The sequence below is a fragment of the Martes martes genome (genome assembly GCF_963455335.1).
Source record: "Martes martes genome assembly, chromosome: 15".
NCBI classification, from domain to species: Eukaryota; Metazoa; Chordata; class Mammalia; order Carnivora; family Mustelidae; genus Martes; species Martes martes.
In genome coordinates this window covers 47870348-47889621 of record NC_137903.1, presented here as the reverse complement: position 1 = coordinate 47889621, position 19274 = coordinate 47870348, and the positions used below count along the sequence as shown (strand labels likewise).

General features: G+C 36.8%; 1 protein-coding gene across 1 annotated transcript in view; it reads left to right on the top strand.

Moving 5' to 3' along the window:
* The window catches only part of RNF2 (ring finger protein 2), a 42618-nt gene extending 33675 nt beyond the window's left edge, over positions 1-8943 (top strand). Inside the window, exons 3-7 of the mRNA XM_080824198.1 lie at positions 1812-1972; positions 2818-3033; positions 7084-7356; positions 8297-8468; positions 8750-8943. Of these exons, the coding sequence (XP_080680324.1) occupies positions 1812-1972; positions 2818-3033; positions 7084-7356; positions 8297-8468; positions 8750-8851 (924 nt within the window). The 3' untranslated portion in view covers positions 8852-8943. The remainder of the gene's footprint in view (positions 1-1811; positions 1973-2817; positions 3034-7083; positions 7357-8296; positions 8469-8749) is intronic.
* The last annotated feature ends 10331 nt before the right edge of the window (positions 8944-19274 follow it).

Below are 19274 nucleotides of genomic sequence, written 5' to 3'. Positions count from 1 at the left end.
AGCAAATAAAATAATCGAAGGGATATACTTGAAAAAGGAGGAAGGAAGGTACTTTTGATAGGAAGAGGCATATTTTCTCTTTGTAGCAAGAAAGAAGATGATTTATAAAAATGTCAGAAAATGAGAGAACTCAACAGTGAAATTTGAGGTAAGGTAAACTTTTGAATGTTCAGATGTAGGAAGTTCTGCAGATAGAAGAAAAGGTGTGAAATAGTGTAGAAAAAACAAGTTTGTTACAAGAGAAACTTATTGCTGAGGGTGTTGAACGCCAGTTTGAAACTTGTGAAATTTTTAGTGATACCAGTCTGGTTGATTTCCCCCCCTTTTTTTCTCCCACAGTGCTAGACACCTGCACAGGTACATAGATCAAGAACGTGGATGGTCGAGTTTATCCTGGGCTGGGATTTTGCTAGGCAAGTTTTAAAGAGGAAAAGGACAGACTTGGTTACTAGCTGAGTTGTCATCATACTCTGATAATTTCCTCATTTGTGAAATGGAGGTTTTAATTCCTGAATCAAAACTTTGTATTGAATTAAGTAAAAACACTGAAAGTGCTTTCTATAGAGAGGTTGAGACATAATAAGACATTCAAAAATAGTGGTAGTTACTGTAAATGTAGATATTTTACTCGAGTCCTTCATGGACAGTATCTTAATGGACAATAGTTTCTGTGTCTTTCCCTGTAGAGGAAACACAAGTGTGGAGAGCCAGTGGAAATAGGAAGTGTCAGTAACATATGGGAAGCCTTTTATTTCTATCTGCACCTTCCTCTTCAGGAGCCACCTATTAGACATCTTTCTTCAATCCATAGGAGCCATTATTGGTAACTTCAGAGCTAGATAATTTGTGCTCAGTGCCACCTTGTGGGAAAGGTGGGTAATGGTGAAGAAAGCAGGAGTCATCTCTGCCACTGGGAGATGTGCTGGAATTCTACACAGGAACCCCAAATGCATTTTTGCACTGAAACATTTTTACACATAACAGTTAGAAATACTAATACTGGTACTGTGAATTAAATTAGTTTGTAGGTTAGCCGGAGAACCTGACCACTTTGTATAAAACTGCTTTTGTGGATCAAGACTTAAGGTTCAAGAAGTGCTTTCAAAATGAAACCCTGTTAAACTGTGTGTACATTAGAAATACTTGTATTGGAATCTTTTTTTTTTTTTTTTAGATTTTATTTATTTATTTGACAGAGAGAGATTACAAGTAGTCAGAGAGGCAGGCAGGGAGAGAGGAGGAAGCAGGCTCCCTGCTGAGCAGAGAGCCCGATGTGGGGCTCGATCCCAGGACCCTGAAACCATGACCTGAGCTGAAGGCAGAGGCTTTAACCCACTGAGCCACCCAGGCGCCCCAAAATACTTGTATTGGAATCTTAAACTATTTAAATGGATGGCATGAAATAGATAGTTTGTTATCAAAATGGTAGAATTTGTGGAGATAGAAGAATTAAAGTTTATTTAGCTTTACCTTCCCCATTTTGAAGGTAAGAAGACAATGTTAAATTATTATTTAGAGTCATGTTAATATGGCTGGAACTAGAACGCAAGGCATCTGGTTCTAAATTCAGTGTTTTTTTATTATGTTACTTGGCTTTTCAACACATTATTATGTTATTTTTTAGCATTAAAATAAGATAATTGGTGGGGCTGGGGTGTTGGGGAAGATTATGATAAAACTGAGTTGGTAGTGGTGGTGGCTGGGTGATGGGTACATAGTTGATATTTGTCGTTTTCAGTACTTTCGTTATGTTTGAACTTGTCCGTAATAAAAAAAAAATAGCATTTAATTTTAAAGTGACTCTTCTATAGGAGGCAATAACGGATGGCTTGGAAATCGTGGTTTCACCTCGAAGTCTACACAGTGAATTAATGTGTCCAATTTGTTTGGATATGTTGAAGAACACCATGACGACAAAGGAGTGTTTACATCGTTTTTGTGCAGACTGCATCATCACAGCCCTCAGAAGTGGGTATGTTGAAATGAGTTATACTAGGTATTTAATTATACCAACATGGTGCTTATATGGGTTTTGAGAAATACGCTCTAAGTATTCATTTGAGAATTGGAAATTTTTCTAAATCTAAGTTTTAATTATTGGAGAATCTTTGTTTTGAAACAGTTGGTTTTATACAGTTTAAAAAGCTTTGTAGCATGAGTATTTGTTTTGAGGAAATTACAAAGCATGAAACAGTGGTTCTTCCACTTCTAAATTATATAAAAAGTATCTTTATGAATGCTATTTTAATAAAAGAGTCGATAAATTAATATGTATTAGTGATTAAATTTTCCTTGTAGGGCATGGATATCAAGGAAAATTTATATTAGCAAGGAATAGATTTTTTTTTTTTAATTTTTTTTTTTTTATTCATTTATTTGACAGAGAGACAGATCACAAGTAGGCAGAGAGGCAGGCAGAGAGAGGAGGGGGAAGCAGGCTCCCTGCCGAGCAGAGAGCCTGATGCGGGACTCGATCCCAGGACCCTGGGATCATGACCTGAGCCGAAGGCAGAGGCTTTAACCCACTGAGCCACCCAGGCGCCCCAAGGAATAGATTTTTATTTCTAAAATGATTATATTTGAATTATCATTGGAAAGTAATAGAATTTTTGCCTGTTGGCAAATACTGCCTGAAGTTCCCAAAATCTTGCTTACTCTCAAATCAGATTTTCAAAGAAATTCAGATTAATCAGTTTAAATTCCTGTGACTGAGTAAAGGTATTAGAATAGAGATAACTATCCAGAAGTTGGATGTTTTTGTCCTTAGCTCAAAGATACTGACATTGTTTACATTTTCTTTCCCCTCTTTTTATTTAGCAATAAAGAATGTCCTACCTGTCGGAAAAAGCTAGTTTCTAAAAGATCACTGAGGCCAGACCCAAACTTTGATGCGCTTATCAGCAAAATTTATCCAAGTCGTGATGAGTATGAAGCTCATCAAGAGAGAGTATTAGCCAGGATCAACAAGCACAATAATCAGCAAGCACTCAGTCACAGCATTGAGGAAGGACTGAAGATACAGGCCATGAACAGGTATGTGGGAAAGAAGGCCAGTGATGGTGGCCGTTTTTCTGAATACTTTTATTAAAGTATTGAATTTACTTAGCAGCCTCCACTTTGAAAAAGATACAACGTAACAATAAATAGAAGTTCTGCATGATTTTCTTTCCATGCAGGCATAATATATACCTCCAGGTGTTAATAGGGTTTTTGGTTTACAATACTATTCTCTGTTGTACCCACTTCCCCCTCCAATTACCATTTCTTTTCTTTTATTTCTATAGCAAAATATTATTTCTATGCTTGAAAAAGTTGTGCTCACTATCTCCAGTTCTTCTCCCATTCTGTTTTGAATCCCCTGTATTCAGGCTTTTTTCCCCTCCCCTACCTCCATATCACTTTATCAAATTTTCCATTGACCTCCAAATTGCAAAATTTAATTACTGATTCTCAGACCTCATTTTCCTGTCTTCCTCAGCAGCATTTGACACTTAATTTCTCTTTGAATGGTTTTCTTCACTTGGCTTTCAGGAGACAATAATTCTCCTAGTTCCTTTTGTATAAATTAGCTTATTCCTTAACTCAAATTTAACATGTCCAATACTGAACTTTTTATTCTTACCCCCTACTCCTCTTCATACTTGTTCATTTCAGTTGATGGCAACTGTCATTCCACTTGCTTTGGCCAAAAACTTTGGAGTCACCCTTAACATTTTTCTTTTTTCTCACATTGTATATCCCAATCTGTGAATAAATATATATTTAACTTTTTCCATAATATATCCACATTAGTCTAGGCTACCACCATCTTTCATTTGTAGTATTGAAATAGCCTCCTAATTGGTCTTTTTATTTTCCATGCTTTTCCTTACAAAGTCTATTCTCAGCACATCAGCGAGAGTGATTCTGTTAAATTGAAAGTCAGATCATGGTTCTCCTTTGCTTTGAAGCCTCTTACATCTATCTTCTCCTCGCTTTCAGGTTAAATGACCTTAATGATGATCTTCCACACCCTGCATAATCTGGCCACTTTCTTACCCTCATTGTCGTTTCCTTTCTGATACTTCCTCATATATTCAGGCCTCAGTGAGAGTCATCGTTTTCCAAAGTAAGAGATGCCAGTAAAGCCCCATCCCAGTTTTTTGTTTCTCACCTTGGCTGAACATCAGAATCACAGAAAGTTTTAAAATTTTAGGACCTCCAGTATCATCCCAAACCAAACAAATCAGAATCTTTGATTGAGTTCCAGGCATTGCTATTTTTAAGGTTCGGAGGTGGTTTTGAAGATGTGCTACATTGTAACTATATTAAACTGACCTACACCTCTGTTGAGCAAAGTAAAGTATTAAGTGTTGAGTGTATTTATTTTGAAAGAGTTATGCATTTCTGAGAGTTTGAGGGACTTTAATGGTGCTCATTTTAGATACCATTTTAAGGAGGACAAAGAGTCCCCTTTGCAAAATCTTTTATAGATAGTCCTTTGATTTTGCTTGAACATTTCTAATGGTGGGCGTATGTGATAGAAGCTCCTTTCATTTGTTCACAACTTTATTACAGCTTCCTTGCTGATCTTCAGATTTCCGAAGCATGGTTTTGTCTCAAGGCCGTTTATACTTATTCTCTCTTTAAGGAACCCTCCTCCAGATAATCCACATGGCACACTCTTTCTTCAGATGTCTGCTAAGTTCCCATCTTCTACCTCAGGACTCCAACCATCTTACCCTCCCTTCTTTTTCTCCACAGAACTTATTCTCTGACATGTATGTGTTACCTGCTACATAGAACGATATAAGTCCTTAGAGGGCAGAGAGACTGTCAGTATTTCTGATTGTTATAATTGCAGTGCATAGAACAATGCTTGGCTTCAGCTGCTCAGTAAATATTTCTGAATGTATGAATTTTTTAAGTTCTTTTATATTGAATTAAAATTAATTTCTTATGTGTAGCAATCTTGATCTGTCTTTGTCAAAATATTTATGTTGGATTCTTATTTCAGATTCTGCTTCTTTCTACTAGTTCTTTAAATAGTAGAAGCTAATTTTTTTTTAAAAGATTTTATATATTTATTTGTCAGAGAGAGAGAGTGTGCACAAGAAGGGGAAGCAGCAGGCAGAGGGAGGAGCAGGCTCCCTGCCGAGCAAGGATAGAAGCTAAATATTGATATTCCTAATTACTGTTATTGTTCCTCAAATGACATTTAAGTTTGATGGTGTAGGTCTTGAAATGCTACCTCTAGAATGGTATGGACTATTATACATATGATTTGATAAATGCAAGATATAATAAGCTATTAATCTCTATGATGAACATTATTTTAAGAATGATGCCTGAAATAAATTAACCTAGGTCTGCCAACCTCACACTTTTTTGGAAAGAAGTTTGGGATAAAAATAAATACATTAGGACAAGTAACCTGTTAGATTACTTTATAATCAACTGAAACAACTTTGCTTTTGCTTTAGTTGTAGATTTTAGGAAATATTTAAGTGTGGTCTTTATATTTTCACTGTTGTATTTTTCTGTTTCATAATTTTGGCCTGTTTATATCATATATATGTATTTTAAATTGTGATAAAAAAGATATAATGTAAAATTTACCATCTCACCCATTTCTAAGAGGGCAGTTCAGTATTATAAATACATTCACATTAATGTACAACCAATTTCCAGAAATTTTTTCATCTTATAAAACCGAAACTCTATACCCATTAAACAACTCATTTCATCATCTCTTGGCGACCACCATTCTACTTTCTGTTTTGATGAATTTGACTACTTTAAATACCTCATATACATGGAATCGTGACTGACTTATTTCACTTTTTATTAAGATTTTATTTATTTATTTGACAGACAGAGAGAGATCACAAGTAGGCAGAGAGGCAGGCAGAGAGTTGGGGGTGGGAAGCAGGCTCCCCGCCGAGCAGAGAGCCTGATGCAGGGCTCGATCCCAGGGTCCTGAGATCATGACCTGAGCCAAAGTAGAGGCTGAGCTACCTAGGTGCCCCTTATTTCACATTTTTAAGACTAATATTTTGCTATATCTGTTTACATCTTTTTGGATCATAGTTTTGTCATTTGATATGTTAATGATCCCCACTTAATTTTGAAATGATACATAGATTTCATAAACAGTATTTTGTGTTTTGTTGTTTTTAAAAAAAAAAAATGACAGGTTCTTGAGCATGTTTCCTAAGCAGTGGGCTATGATTTGCTTGTACTGGCAGTAAACAAGTAATGATACTATCTTAGAAGTGCAGGTCATTTCTCATATTTCTTTCATATACAGGTAGAGAGGGGGGCAGTGCGGTAGAATGTGCATCACATCTTAGCTCTAGTTCTGGTACTTACTAGCTTATAACCATAGAGCTTTGAACTTCAGTTTCATTGGTTTTCTCAACTATAAAATGACGATAATGTTAACTACTGTAATGATCGTTTTCCGTAACCATTGTTTTGATGAGTAAGTCAGATCTGTACACAAAGCACCTTGCCCAGTTATTGGTGTTTTTTTGTTTGTTTCTGTTTTCGAGCTTGTTAGACTGCTTCTGTATCCATGCTTGTGATTTAGCTATCCATCTCATTTTTCTCACCAGCATAATTTTATATTGCAGTAGCAGACTTTGAGTGAGGTTGGCAGGGAGGGACTGCTTAACGTTCTCTTCAGTCTTGTTTCCGTAAGAACCTTTAATTAAAGAGGCATGAATATCTTCCTTTAGAACTTTCACATTTTCATTTCTGAATCATGTCTTTGTTTAGATTTAAAATCTCATAACAAAAAAATTTATCAACATGTAAATAATATAATTCCTGTAGTCAACAAAGAAAATTATTTTTGTGACTATAAACATTTGAAGTGACTACATAGATTCGTTTAAGTCATTCAAATTATCTGTGTGAGTAAGGTTCTTTAAAAATTGCTGGGACATGAAGTTTCAAAATAAATGCCATTATCCAGCTTGGAGCAAATTCAGCTATGAAGACTTTTGAGAATTCTAAAGTTCAGTAAACATGTTTCAAAATCAGTGCATTCAAAAGGTCCAAATATAAATTTTATGCAACTCCTTATTTTTCCTTCACTAGATTACAGCGAGGCAAGAAACAACAAATCGAAAATGGCAGTGGAGCAGAAGACAATGGTGACAGTTCTCACTGTAGTAATGCTTCCACACACAGTAATCAGGAAGCAGGACCTAGTAACAAACGGACCAAAACATCTGATGATTCCGGGCTTGAGCTTGATAATAACAATGCAACAGTGGCAATTGATCCGGTAATGGATGGTGCTAGTGAAATTGAATTAGTATTCAGGCCTCATCCCACACTAATGGAAAAAGATGATAGTGCACAGACAAGGTAAGTGTGTAGGTTAGCTCCAGATTATTTGAATTCATAATACTTAATTTGGAGTTAAAAGGCAATTTTATGTAAGAAGTAGGGGCAGTATTTGTCATGCCATTGATCGCCAGGGCTCTTTTGGATGTTCTGGCTGCCTAGATTACAGTTTTCCTTCTTCTTTGTGTGCTTCCTGCCCACATTTGTGTATCTAAAAGGAGTGACCCTGGGGCACCTGGGTGGCTCAGTCTGTTAAGGCTCTGCCTTCAGCTCAGGTCATGATGCCAGAGTCCTGGGATTGAGCTCTGTGTTGGTCTCCCTGCCTAGTGGGGAGCCTGCTTCTCCCTCTTCCTCTGCCCCTCCCCCCACTTACTCATGCTTTCTCTCTCTTTCTCTCTCATATAAATAAATAAAATCTTAAAAATAAATGAATAAGCAAAAGGAATGAGCCTCCTAGGTAGAGGGGGAAGAAGAGTCCTTTAACTTGTTCAAAGAGTGATTGAATTATAAACCATGCTTTAAGAAAAAGTCTCAAGATTAGTGCTTCTTGGCTCTGTTTTAAAAACCAGAAAATTGATCAGTTCTTAGTATAAAATTTGCTCAGAATTTTATTATTCCTCTTGCTGCTGTAGATGGTAGAATTCTGCTTCTTGGGGTTGAGGGGTATTTTCTTTCCCACTGCTGCAGTACTCCTTGTATTTGATTTTTGTCATGTCATATTTACAGATGGTAAAGTAGAGCTTTCATGCCCTTGTAGACAGATGGTGAGTGTGTACTTTCCCCTCTTCTGCACCTTGCAATAAAAAATGTTTAGGTAATAGAGGAGTAAATTTTTGGTACTCTGTTATCAGTAATTGAGACATTTACATTTTATTCAGCTTGTTAGAAATGTATTCTATAATTTGAGGATGTTTTTATCATTAGTGTAGAAATTAAATTATTAATGATTTATTTTTTCCAGATACATAAAGACTTCAGGTAATGCCACCGTTGATCACTTATCCAAGTATCTGGCTGTGAGGTTAGCTTTGGAGGAACTTCGAAGCAAAGGAGAATCAAACCAGATGAACCTTGATACGGCCAGTGAGAAGCAGTATACCATTTACATAGCAACAGCCAGTGGGCAGTTCACTGTGAGTATTTAAAAGCATAGGCTGTTGAAACCGGGAGCACATTCACCATATGAGACTGGCAGGTGTTTTGGTGGGGCCTAGTAAAAATGTTCAGGACCCTGAGACCCTGACAGAATGAGAAATTGCAATGGGGTAATTATTTTGATATCTTTTGGTTGTTCTTTTATGAATAGTATGTGACAAGTTTTATCCTAAGATTAAAAAAAAATGGACTTTGATATTTGTTTAATCTCACTGCTGTGCTTTGAATAGTTTTTTAGTTGTTTCTTTTTCTGTTTTAGGTATTAAATGGCTCTTTTTCTCTGGAATTGGTCAGCGAGAAATACTGGAAAGTGAACAAACCCATGGAACTTTATTATGCACCCACAAAGGAGCACAAATGAGCTTTTACTAAAACCAAGTCTGAGAATGAACTTTTTTTATAGCCTATTTCTTTAATATTAAAGATGTAACGTCTTTACTTTTATGGACAGAATCTTGGATATGTTGTTCAGTTTTCTTTCTGAGCCAGACTCGTTTACACTATTAGAATCTTTTCCCCTTAATTTAAAATTTCCTTTTTGGAAGGGACTGCAATTATTTAGGACTTTTTCTTTCCTTTTAAAAATATATCTAAGTTGTATGTTTTCATGAAGTATGGTTCCATTTGGAGCACCCTTTTGACCCAGGAATTTTTCACAGTTCCATATTCTTAAGTGAAGATTCAGTTGGCTATCCTTTTCCCTCCCCTCAAAAGTTTTTTAGGCCTACAGAATGTTAAATAATATGTATTTTGACTTTTTTTCCTGGAGTCTTGTATATTTATAGTTTTCTATATAAGCTGTAGTATCTTCATGAAGACCAAGGCTCAAATTTACTGTGCTTAAAAAACAATTCTCATAGGATTATTATTTTCATGGTATTTTCTTCCATAATATCTCATTTTTTAAAAAAGGTTCTTTATGAACTTAGTGTCCATTGTCATGCAATGTTATTTTTTTCCATTTTTTCCCTCTAATTTTGGAATTTCTGATCCTGGGAAAGAGAAGCAAAATGTCAAGTTCTATGAGAACTTGGTTCATTTACAGATTTCACTGAAGAAAGAAAAATTAAATTGGTCTTATGTAGTCTTCAAGTGTATATTTAAAGAGGTCTTTTTGTATTAGCTTTACTGTCACTTCAGTTCCTTTATTATGTGTGTTTGATGTTTTTTCCTATTAAAATACCAGAGATATGGAGATATTTTGCACTTTAGCCTTGATGAAAAGTACAAGATATGTTCAAAGCTTCCCTAATCCTTTTCTTCTTGGTAGCCACGTAAGTTTCAAGAATAACATGGCACATAGAACTAACTAACAACTGGAAAAAAAAAGTTTACTTCTGTTTGAAAAGTGTGTTCAGCATTTTGGGTGGCCCTATTACTTTATAAATTTGGTGCTCTGCTAATCACACTCTAGAGAAGCAAGTTAATGGAGCTTGAGCCCTGCCCTAGTGAAAGATTATTTTGTAGAAGAATGTCAGCAAGTAGGGTAAAGTCATTTTGTTCTTCTTAATTTAGTTTTATATTTAGGGACAGTGTTGGGCTTTTAGAGCCAGAAGGCTTTATGAAGACAGATCAGAAATAAGATTGACTTGTGTGTTGCTTTTCATCACTGTCCTGATTCCAGGTATGTTTCCAGGTTTATAATTATCACAGTATTTACAAAGACTTGATTGCATTGAGAAATTAACCTCAAAGGTTTTTTTTTTTTTTTTTTTTTGCCCGCCAGGGTTGAGTAGTCCTCCAGTTCCATTGTAACTAAGTAACCTGTCTAGACATTGTAAATATTTATCTGTCATTTTTGACAGATTGGGGCCAGCTTGATGTTTTAAATCTTCAGTCCAATATGAAAACTTAAAGGCTCATTAAATTTTTTACTGTCTTACTGAAAATATTTCAAATCTGTTTTTACAGTTTTATTGTGCCATGAAATTTGAAGACCACCAAAAATCAAGGGAAATTTTGTATTCAATTCCTTTTCTGGTGTACTGGGTGTACTGTTAAGTTGTATAGATTATTAATGCATGTCCACTGCATATAACCCTGGTTTTGTGATATAACTGCTTAGATTTTATTCGTGATATTAGATTAGTGGTTGCATTAAATAACTAAATTCCCATTGTGATTAATTGAAATTTTGTCTTGAAGCAGAAAATTATTTGTGAATATAAGCTTTGTGCTTAGAGAATGTATGTGTTTCTATCTGTTGGTATGGGAGGATGTAAACTCTGCGTCATTAGTGAATTCATTAGATGTGTAATTCTTTGCAAAATATAATAGGTATTTGGTAGAGCACTGAGTGTAGTAGTAGTAGTAGCGTGTGTGTGTGTGTGTGTGTGTGTGTGTGGTGGGTGGGTGGGTGCTATTTACCATCACCACCAACCAAGGTTTTGTAACTATTTATCTAAGTAACTTGTATACCCACTCTTTCAATTGAAAAACAAAAGGCTCACCAAATGAGGTAAGGGCCTTTAAGATACATTATCATTTTAAAATTTAACCAAATTTACCATTTGAACCATTTTTATGTGTATAAATCAGTTGCATTAAGTACATTCACAGTGTTGTGTGCATCACTGCTATCTAGTTTCACAACTTTAAATTCATCATCCCAAACAAACCCTGGATTCATTAAACAGTAACTCCCCATTCCTTTCCCTACCCTCATTCCTCAAGCCCTTGGTAACCTTTATTGTTTCGCTCTTTGAAGTTGACTATCTTAGGCACCTTTTATAATTGGAATCATATAATATTTGTCCTTTGTGTCTGTCTTATTTCATTTAGCATGTTTTTAAGGTTCATCCATGTATATTTATGTCATATTTTGTTTATCCATTTATCTTTGGATGGACATAGATTGATGGACACTTTTTGCTGTTCGAATAATGCTACTGTGTACATTTTTGTACAAGTATCTGTTTGAGTCCCTGTTTTAAATTCTTTGAGTATATACCTAGAAGCACAGTTGCTGGAATATACAGTAATTCTATGTTTAATTTTTTGAGGAACCCCAAACCATTTTCCCCAGGGCCTGCACTGTTTTATATTCTCACCAGCAGTGTACTAGGATTCCAGTTTCTCCACATTCTCACCAACACTTGTTATTTGTTTGTTTTTTAATAGTTACCCTAATGAGGGTAAAGTGTTGTTTCATTGTGGTTTTGATTTAAATTTCCCTAAAAGCTTGTGATACTAATCTTTTCATATGCTTATTGGCTGTTTGTATATCTTCTGTAGAAAAATGTCTGTTCAGATCTTGCTCATTTTTAATTGGGTGGTGATTTGTTGAATTGTAGGAGTTTTTTAATCTATTATCAGATATATGATGTAGAAATACTTTGTCCCATTCTGTGGGTTACTTATTTACTCTCTTGACAGTGTCCTTTGGTGCACAAAATTTCTAATTTTGATGAAGTCTAGTTTGCCTATTTGTGTTGTTTTCATTGTTGCCTATGCTTTTTGTGTCCTATTTATCCAAGAAAGCATTATCAAATCCAGTGTTAGGAATGTCTTATATATGTTTTCTTCTAAGAGTTTTATTTATAGATTTAGCTATTATATGTAGGTATTTGATCCATTTTGAGTTTTGTGCATGGTAAGAGGAAAGGATTCAGCTTTGTTGTTTGCTTTTGGATATCCAGTTTTTCCAGCACCGTTTGTTGAGAAGACTGCTGTTTTTCCATTACATTGTCTTGGCAGTCTTACTTGAGATTAACTGTATATGTGAGGGTTTATTTCTGGGCTCTGTATTCCACCTGGTCTACATATATGATTGTCCTTTTGCCAGTACCACACTGTTTTGATTACTGTAGCTTTGTTGTAAGTTTTACATTATAATTTAAAATTCTTTGAACCTTGTGAAGATCATATTTCCCTTGTACATTTTAGGAAATTGAGGGTCAGGATTCTGATTTAGGTATCTAAACATGAAATAACTGAAATGCTAGATGAGAAAAGGTGTCTTTTTTTTTTTTTTAAGATGTCTTTTTAAAATCCCCTCACATTCTACTTAGAAATACTTGCTTTTATAAAATAAAATAGAAACATAGTTATGAGAAAGGAATATTTGCATGCAGTTGTCACTCTAAAAATTACTTCCTTGAGAACGCTTCTAAATTAATGGAATAAAGACCTCTGAAAATCTGTTCTTCCATAAAAGTGATGAGAACACTGTGAAAGTTGTCAAAATTAAGTTTTTCAGAACTCTGAAACTGAACTAAAGGCTTTCAGTAATCTGAATATTTATCAGTAATAAAAACTGTAAGTTCCATAGCATTAGAGATTGCTCTACCCTTTTCCCCCCACTTCTGGATAGCCTTGAAAAGGAATAGCCTTGCAACTATGGTAGCAGTGAAAATCTGCAGCCTTGGAACCCCTGGAAGGGGCTTAAAGCTCACCAAAAAGCCCATCCCAGAGAACCATCACTATTTGACTTGTCTGGTCCTTCACTGAATAGCTCTAGTCCCAGAACTCATCTTTATTTGATCTAACTCTGCCTGTGTGTATAGAGCCCTGTCTACAGCCTGTTTGTTAAAAACAGCTTCAGTTGTTTAGCATAGCAGTGTTTCGAGGCAGTGATACCAATTGGGACTAAAAAGAAGGTGGCCAAAATAAAAAAAAGGAAAAGCTGAGGAATGACATGTCCGTGTAGGACTTTGAAAAGCTTCAGCATATTCCTGTGAATATCGAAGGCCGCATGCATGTGCAAGGCTATATGCATTCCCATGGGGGAGAAAAAGAAGTCACTAATTGTACCTCTGGCACAACATGAGCCTCTGCAAGCAGGAAGTGAATACTGAGGTCGAGTTGGGAAAAAAACAAAACAAAACTACATGTTGTGGTGTTGGAGGCCTATCCCAGCACATTTACAGAGCACTTCAACAAGGCCGAGGGAGTTATGCCATTGTTTCAAGGCATTTAAGCATTAGCTGACCTCTAAATTAATGAAGTAGAGTATAGTGACCTCTAAATTAATGAAGTAGAGTATAGTGATCACACACAGCAAAGAATGCAGTGTCTTATTAGAATTAATCCAGGAAGGTCACTCAATCTGTATTATTTTAAATGTCTAGTTTTCAACAAAAATTTACAATATATGTGAAGAAGTAGGAAAGAGTGAAGATACCCAGATGTTGGACTTACTAAACAAAGACTTTAAGTTAGTGTCTTAAAACGTGTCCAAAGAACTAAAAGAAACCGTATCTTAATAAGTAGATATGAGAACAAATGAGAATAACACTAAAGAGGTAAAGAAATATTCAGCAAATGAGAACACAGTCCAATTGAGAGTATCAACAGTATCAACAGAAGAGGAGAATGCTGCTGAGACCTGTGGGACACCCATCAAGTGCCTAATGAGAGTCCCAGAAAGAGAGGAAGAAGAGGGGCTCAAAGAGTATTTTAAGAAATAATTGTTAAAAAATTTAAAAATTTGATGAAAAACATCAATCTGCACATCAAAGAAGCTCAACAAATGCTAAATAAATAAGACTCTTGTAAGCAGCAAGAGGAAAGTAATTCATCACATACAAGGGATCTTTAATACAACTAATAGCTTCCTTATGAGAAGTCACAGAGGCCAGAAGGTAGTGAATGACAGACATTTAGCGTCATGAAAGAAAAAGTCAATTAAGGGGGTACCTGGGTGATTCAGTCGGTTAAGCCACTGCATTGGGCTCAGTTCATGATCCCAGAGTCCTGGGATTGAGCCCAGCATCACGATCCCTGCTCAGCAGGGTGTTTGCGTCTTCCTTTCCCTCTGGCCCTCCCCAGGTGTCCCGGAGATGAATTATATTTTATAATGATAAAAGAGTTCATCAGGAAAACGTAATAATTATAAACATGTATTCAAACAACCGGACCTTAAGATATAGTGACGATGCAAAAATTGGCATAATTGAAGGGAGAAATCGACAATAATAGTTGAAGATGTTAATACCTGTTGTCATGGGGGACAGTTCACCTGGGCAGAACATCAGCAAAGAAAGAGAAGATTTGAACAACACAGTAAAATGAAGTAGACCTAACATACCTGTGGCATACTTCACACGACAATAGCAGAACACGTGGAATGATCTCCAGTGTGGACAGGTTTACATCAAACAAGTCTTGGTAAACTTAAAATAATACACATGCAGGGGCACCTGGGTGGCTCAGTGGGTTAAAGCCTCTGCCTTCGGCTCGGGTCATGATCCCGGGGTCCTGGGATCGAGCCCCGCATCGGGCTCTCTGCTCAGCGGGAAGCCTGCTTCCCTTCCTCTCTGCCTGCCTCTCTGCCTACTTGTGATTCTCTCTCTGTCAAATAAATAAGTAAAAATCTTAAAAAAAAAATACACATGCAGATACACAAATATAGCAGCATACAGATTCTGGCTATAATGGAGTGAATTTAGAAATCAATAGCAGAAGGAATTTGGTTAACTCACAAATGAAATTAAACAGTACTCCTAAAAAATACCAGAAAAAGTAAAAAAGTAAACTAGAAATACTTCAAAGTGAATGAAATGACGATGTGGCATTCTCAAACTTATAGAACAAAGCTAAAGCAGTGCTTAGAGGAAAATTTATAGCTGTGGATATGTATATGAATAGAAGATCTCAACATAACCTTCTACCTTAAGACTGTAAAGAGCTGAAGTTGCTTCCAGCTTAAACATTTAATGATGCTTTTTTTTTTTTAAGATTTTATTTATTCATTTGACAGAGATCACAAGTAGGCAGAGAGGCGCGCAGAGAGAGGGGGAAGCAGGCTCCCCACTCGATTCCAGGGGCTCGATTCCAGGACCCTGGGATCACAACCTAAGCCGAAGGCAGAGGCTTTAACCCACTGAGCCACCCAGGTGCCCCTTGGTGATGCATTCTTACACTTATAAATAGAATGTCTTGATGTCACAGGTGATTCGTTTATTTGGTGTAAAACTTATGACCTTTTTGAATATGACTATTCATTTCCTTCCTATTAAAGAAGTTCTCCCCTAGTTGCTGTACTTCTGGAAATTTAAAGCTAGAAATCAAAATTTCCTTTTCTAACTATAATTCGGAGTTGACTTCAGATAAATTAGTTGTATATTTAAACTGGTTATTTTAGCAGACTGTAATTGGAGAGTTCTGTTCAGTTTAAGTTAACACTAAATTTCAAACCCCTCAAAATCTTAAGTGATTTTTCTTTCATTATATATATTAACAGTTGCTACCAATTTCTACTTTAGATGGCTGTATTAGTTTGCTTAGAGCTACCATAACAAGTACCCCATTACAACAAACATTTATTTTCTTACAGTTCTGGAGGCTGGAAATCCAAGATCAAAAGTGGTGGTGTTTCTTTAGAGGCCTCTCTCCTTGGCTTATAGATGGCATTTTCTCCCCTTGTCTTCACATGTTTCCCCATGCATGTGTATGTCATAAGACACCAGTCATATCCGATCAGGGCCGAACCTCAATGACCTCATTTAATCCAGATTACCTCTTTAAATAACCCTATTTCCAAATACAGCCACATTCTGATGTACTCAGGATAGGACTTAAACATGTTTTGGGGAGATAAGAAATATCTATTATGGGCTTAGACACAATTTAGACAATTCCTAAGGTAAAGATGAAAGCATACTATATTATGCTAAATTAATCTCTTAGCAAAAAATAAGATGGCTAAATTTTATTTGGTGACCAGTAATAAAAATACACTGAAGGAGGTACTGTTCAACTGGCAAAAGATATTTGCTAAAAATATACTTCTCTTTAGTCTGTGTAAACTGCCCAGTTTAAACCAAACCCCACTAAAATGATGCCAAAGGAATAATTTTTTTTAAATGAATAAATTTGACAGGTCAAAGGCAAGGAGTGTTGAGATAGATAATAGATGTTAGTTATCAGCACATTGGGAAGTTAGGTGTTCTCACACGGATGATGAACAGTTGACAGTTACTGATGTACAGGATGAAACAAGATCAAAAACATCCCAAAAGGCTTAACGATTGGAGACTTTGCCTTACTGGAAAGACTAGTGTGGAAAATGGGTGTGAAAATGGGGTAGGTTAATGGTGTGTCTAAGGAATATTTGGACCCACAGATACTTTCCTTTACTACCAGATCACTATCCACTGATCCAGCCAAAGAGGAGCAGTGAGCTGCGTGAGACTTGGGATACCAGGCATAGTGGAGACGGCCCCATAATTATGGTGAGATGACTGCTCCCTTCTAACAGAAAGTCCCCAGAATGCTGCCATTGTAGCTTGCAGTGATTTTGCTATTAGTCAAAAATAACTATGCTGGTAGAAAAGGGAAATGAAGCTGGAAGTGCTTTCTGCATCTGCATAGATAATTAGTGAGTATAAAATACAGTGGTTCAAAGGGTTTCAGATAGAAAAGATACAGTAGGTCAGTGGTTAACTATAATTTTGTAATCTGTACCAGAATTTTCTATGGGACTGTCTTTGGTGAAGTTGCATTTAAACTTTTATGTATGTATTTCCTTTACTAAAGACAAATCACCAAGTGGCTGAAAGCTGTGGCACTGAGGTCAGCCTGATATTGGATCCTGGCACTTCCACTTGCCGGTTTTAGAATACCATTGGGTAAATGAATCTTGCTTAGCCTTGCTATGAATTATAGGAGATAATCTATGTAAAAACAACACTATGTCATTCTAAGTCTCATATAAATATATAGGTATTGCAATTAATATGCCACTCAGGAAATTTTTTTTTTTTTTAAGATTTTTATCTATTTATTTGACAGAGATCACAAGTAGGCAGAGAGACAGGCAGAGAGACAGGCAGAGAGAGAGGAGGAAGCAGGCTCCCCGCTGAGCAGAGAGCCCGATGCGGGCTCGATCCCAGGACCCTGGGATCATGACCTGAGCCGAAGGCAGAGGCTTTAACCCACTGAGCCACTCAGATGCCCCTACGTTTTCTCTTAATTTCTTCTGACTATTCAGGCCATCTGGGTATAGGCCCTGAAGCTTACATTTCATTCCCTTCAAGAAATGCACCAGGCTTTAACCCACTGAGCCACCCAGGCGCCACAGGAAATATTTTTACTTGGCAAATCTTATTCTCTGGCCTACATGATCTAAAACTTTCATTCCATTTCAATTGCATGAAGTCGGTTGAAGAAGTTTGCAGTTTGGGGATTTCAAATACACAGTTTATTCACGTTTTAAAGTTAACAGTTTTATCTCCTCTTCAGAGCTAGTAAAGGATCTTTGGGCTAGAAGAGGGGTTTGGTCCTTTCTGGGTGGGGAAAGGAGGGTGACTGCAAAGAAAGGGATCATACTGCTGTAGATGACAAGGTGTTATAGACAAATGTAGACACTTTTTTTTTTTTAAGATGTTCAGTCTTTGTAACCTCTCATGGGCTTTGTGAATTCCCTGAGGGAAAGTCCGTCTCTATGGAGACTGAAACTGTGAGATGTTCACTTTTCCAACCTCCACTGTAGCTTTAAGACTGAGCTACTGGTTAAGAAACTGCTCCTGTAAATTGGCTGAATTTGCTATGTTGCTCTCTTCCAAGCCAGAGTAGAGACACTGGTCAGGAAACAGAAGCATTTCTTTTTCTTTTTTTTAAGATTTTATTTATCAGAGAGGGAGAGTATGCACACAAACAGGGGGAGCAGCAGAGGGAGAGGGAGAAGCAGACTCCCCACTGAGCAGGGAGCCCGACACGGGGCTCAATCCCAGGACCCTGGGACCAGGACCTGAGCCGAAGGCAGAGGTTTAACCCACTGAGCCACCCAGGCGCCCCAAACAGCAGTACTTTTGAGAACTGGAATGAGAATTTTGGGAAGGTTTGGATGAATGAGTATTCTAAATTCCTGACTTCATGGAGCCTCACGGAAGAAACCCCTTGGATGTCTGCTGCTTTGGCAGGTGACCCCTAACCTCACTCTAAGGAGTTTCCTTGGAAAAAGCAGTTCATTTGTTGTCTCCTTATAGTCCTTTGCCTGCAGGATATAGTCAGATTCCTGCATGTCCTTGGAACAAGTACAAAGTGTGATATGAAAAAATGCTGTTTTGATCAAATACACTAACGATATATGGAATATGCCTGTGTAAATAAGCTATGTTGGATCTTGTAGGAACCTAATTTTAATTGGGTTAAATTATCGGTATGAATATACTTGTACCAGAAATTTTGGCTCAGTTTGTCAGCTTGAACAGCAGGATGTTACTGTTTACTTGGTTGAAAGAAAAACTCAGCACTGGCTCATCTAAATTGGAGGTAAGATGCTAGAAATTCTTTAATCTAATGTACAGAAAGGAAATCAAAGATTTATAGGAATGTTGGGGAGGATGTATTATTATAGGTATCTCCTCACCTACTGTCTCACTGTATGTCTTAGGAGAGCCTGGTCAACTCTTTACACAGGCACTGGGAAATGTGGTGAACAGAGCTTCCTTGAAAAGCTTTATAGTATGTCGACTGGCCAGGGATGCCTGTGGAAGAGGCTTCTGTTGAAATGGACCTCCGTATGCACTGGGCATTGCCCAGGCAGCTGTCAGAAACCTAGTTCCCTTACCTGCTAGGCCAGAAAGGTGGACATAATTTTAGTTACTATAATAGGCAGTAAAAGACTGACCAGATGATCAGTATAGTCTGACAGTGATTTTTTTGGCCTTGGCTAATTGATCATGTGAGCCAAAGGGCCAGAGTGGTCCTATTTAATTTATATAACTGAAAACAACAGGTGTGATCTGAGCCCCCCTATTACTGTGTTTTAAAAATTATTTAAATATTTAAATTCAATTAATATGTAATGTATTCTTAGTTTCAGAGCTAGAGTTCAGTGA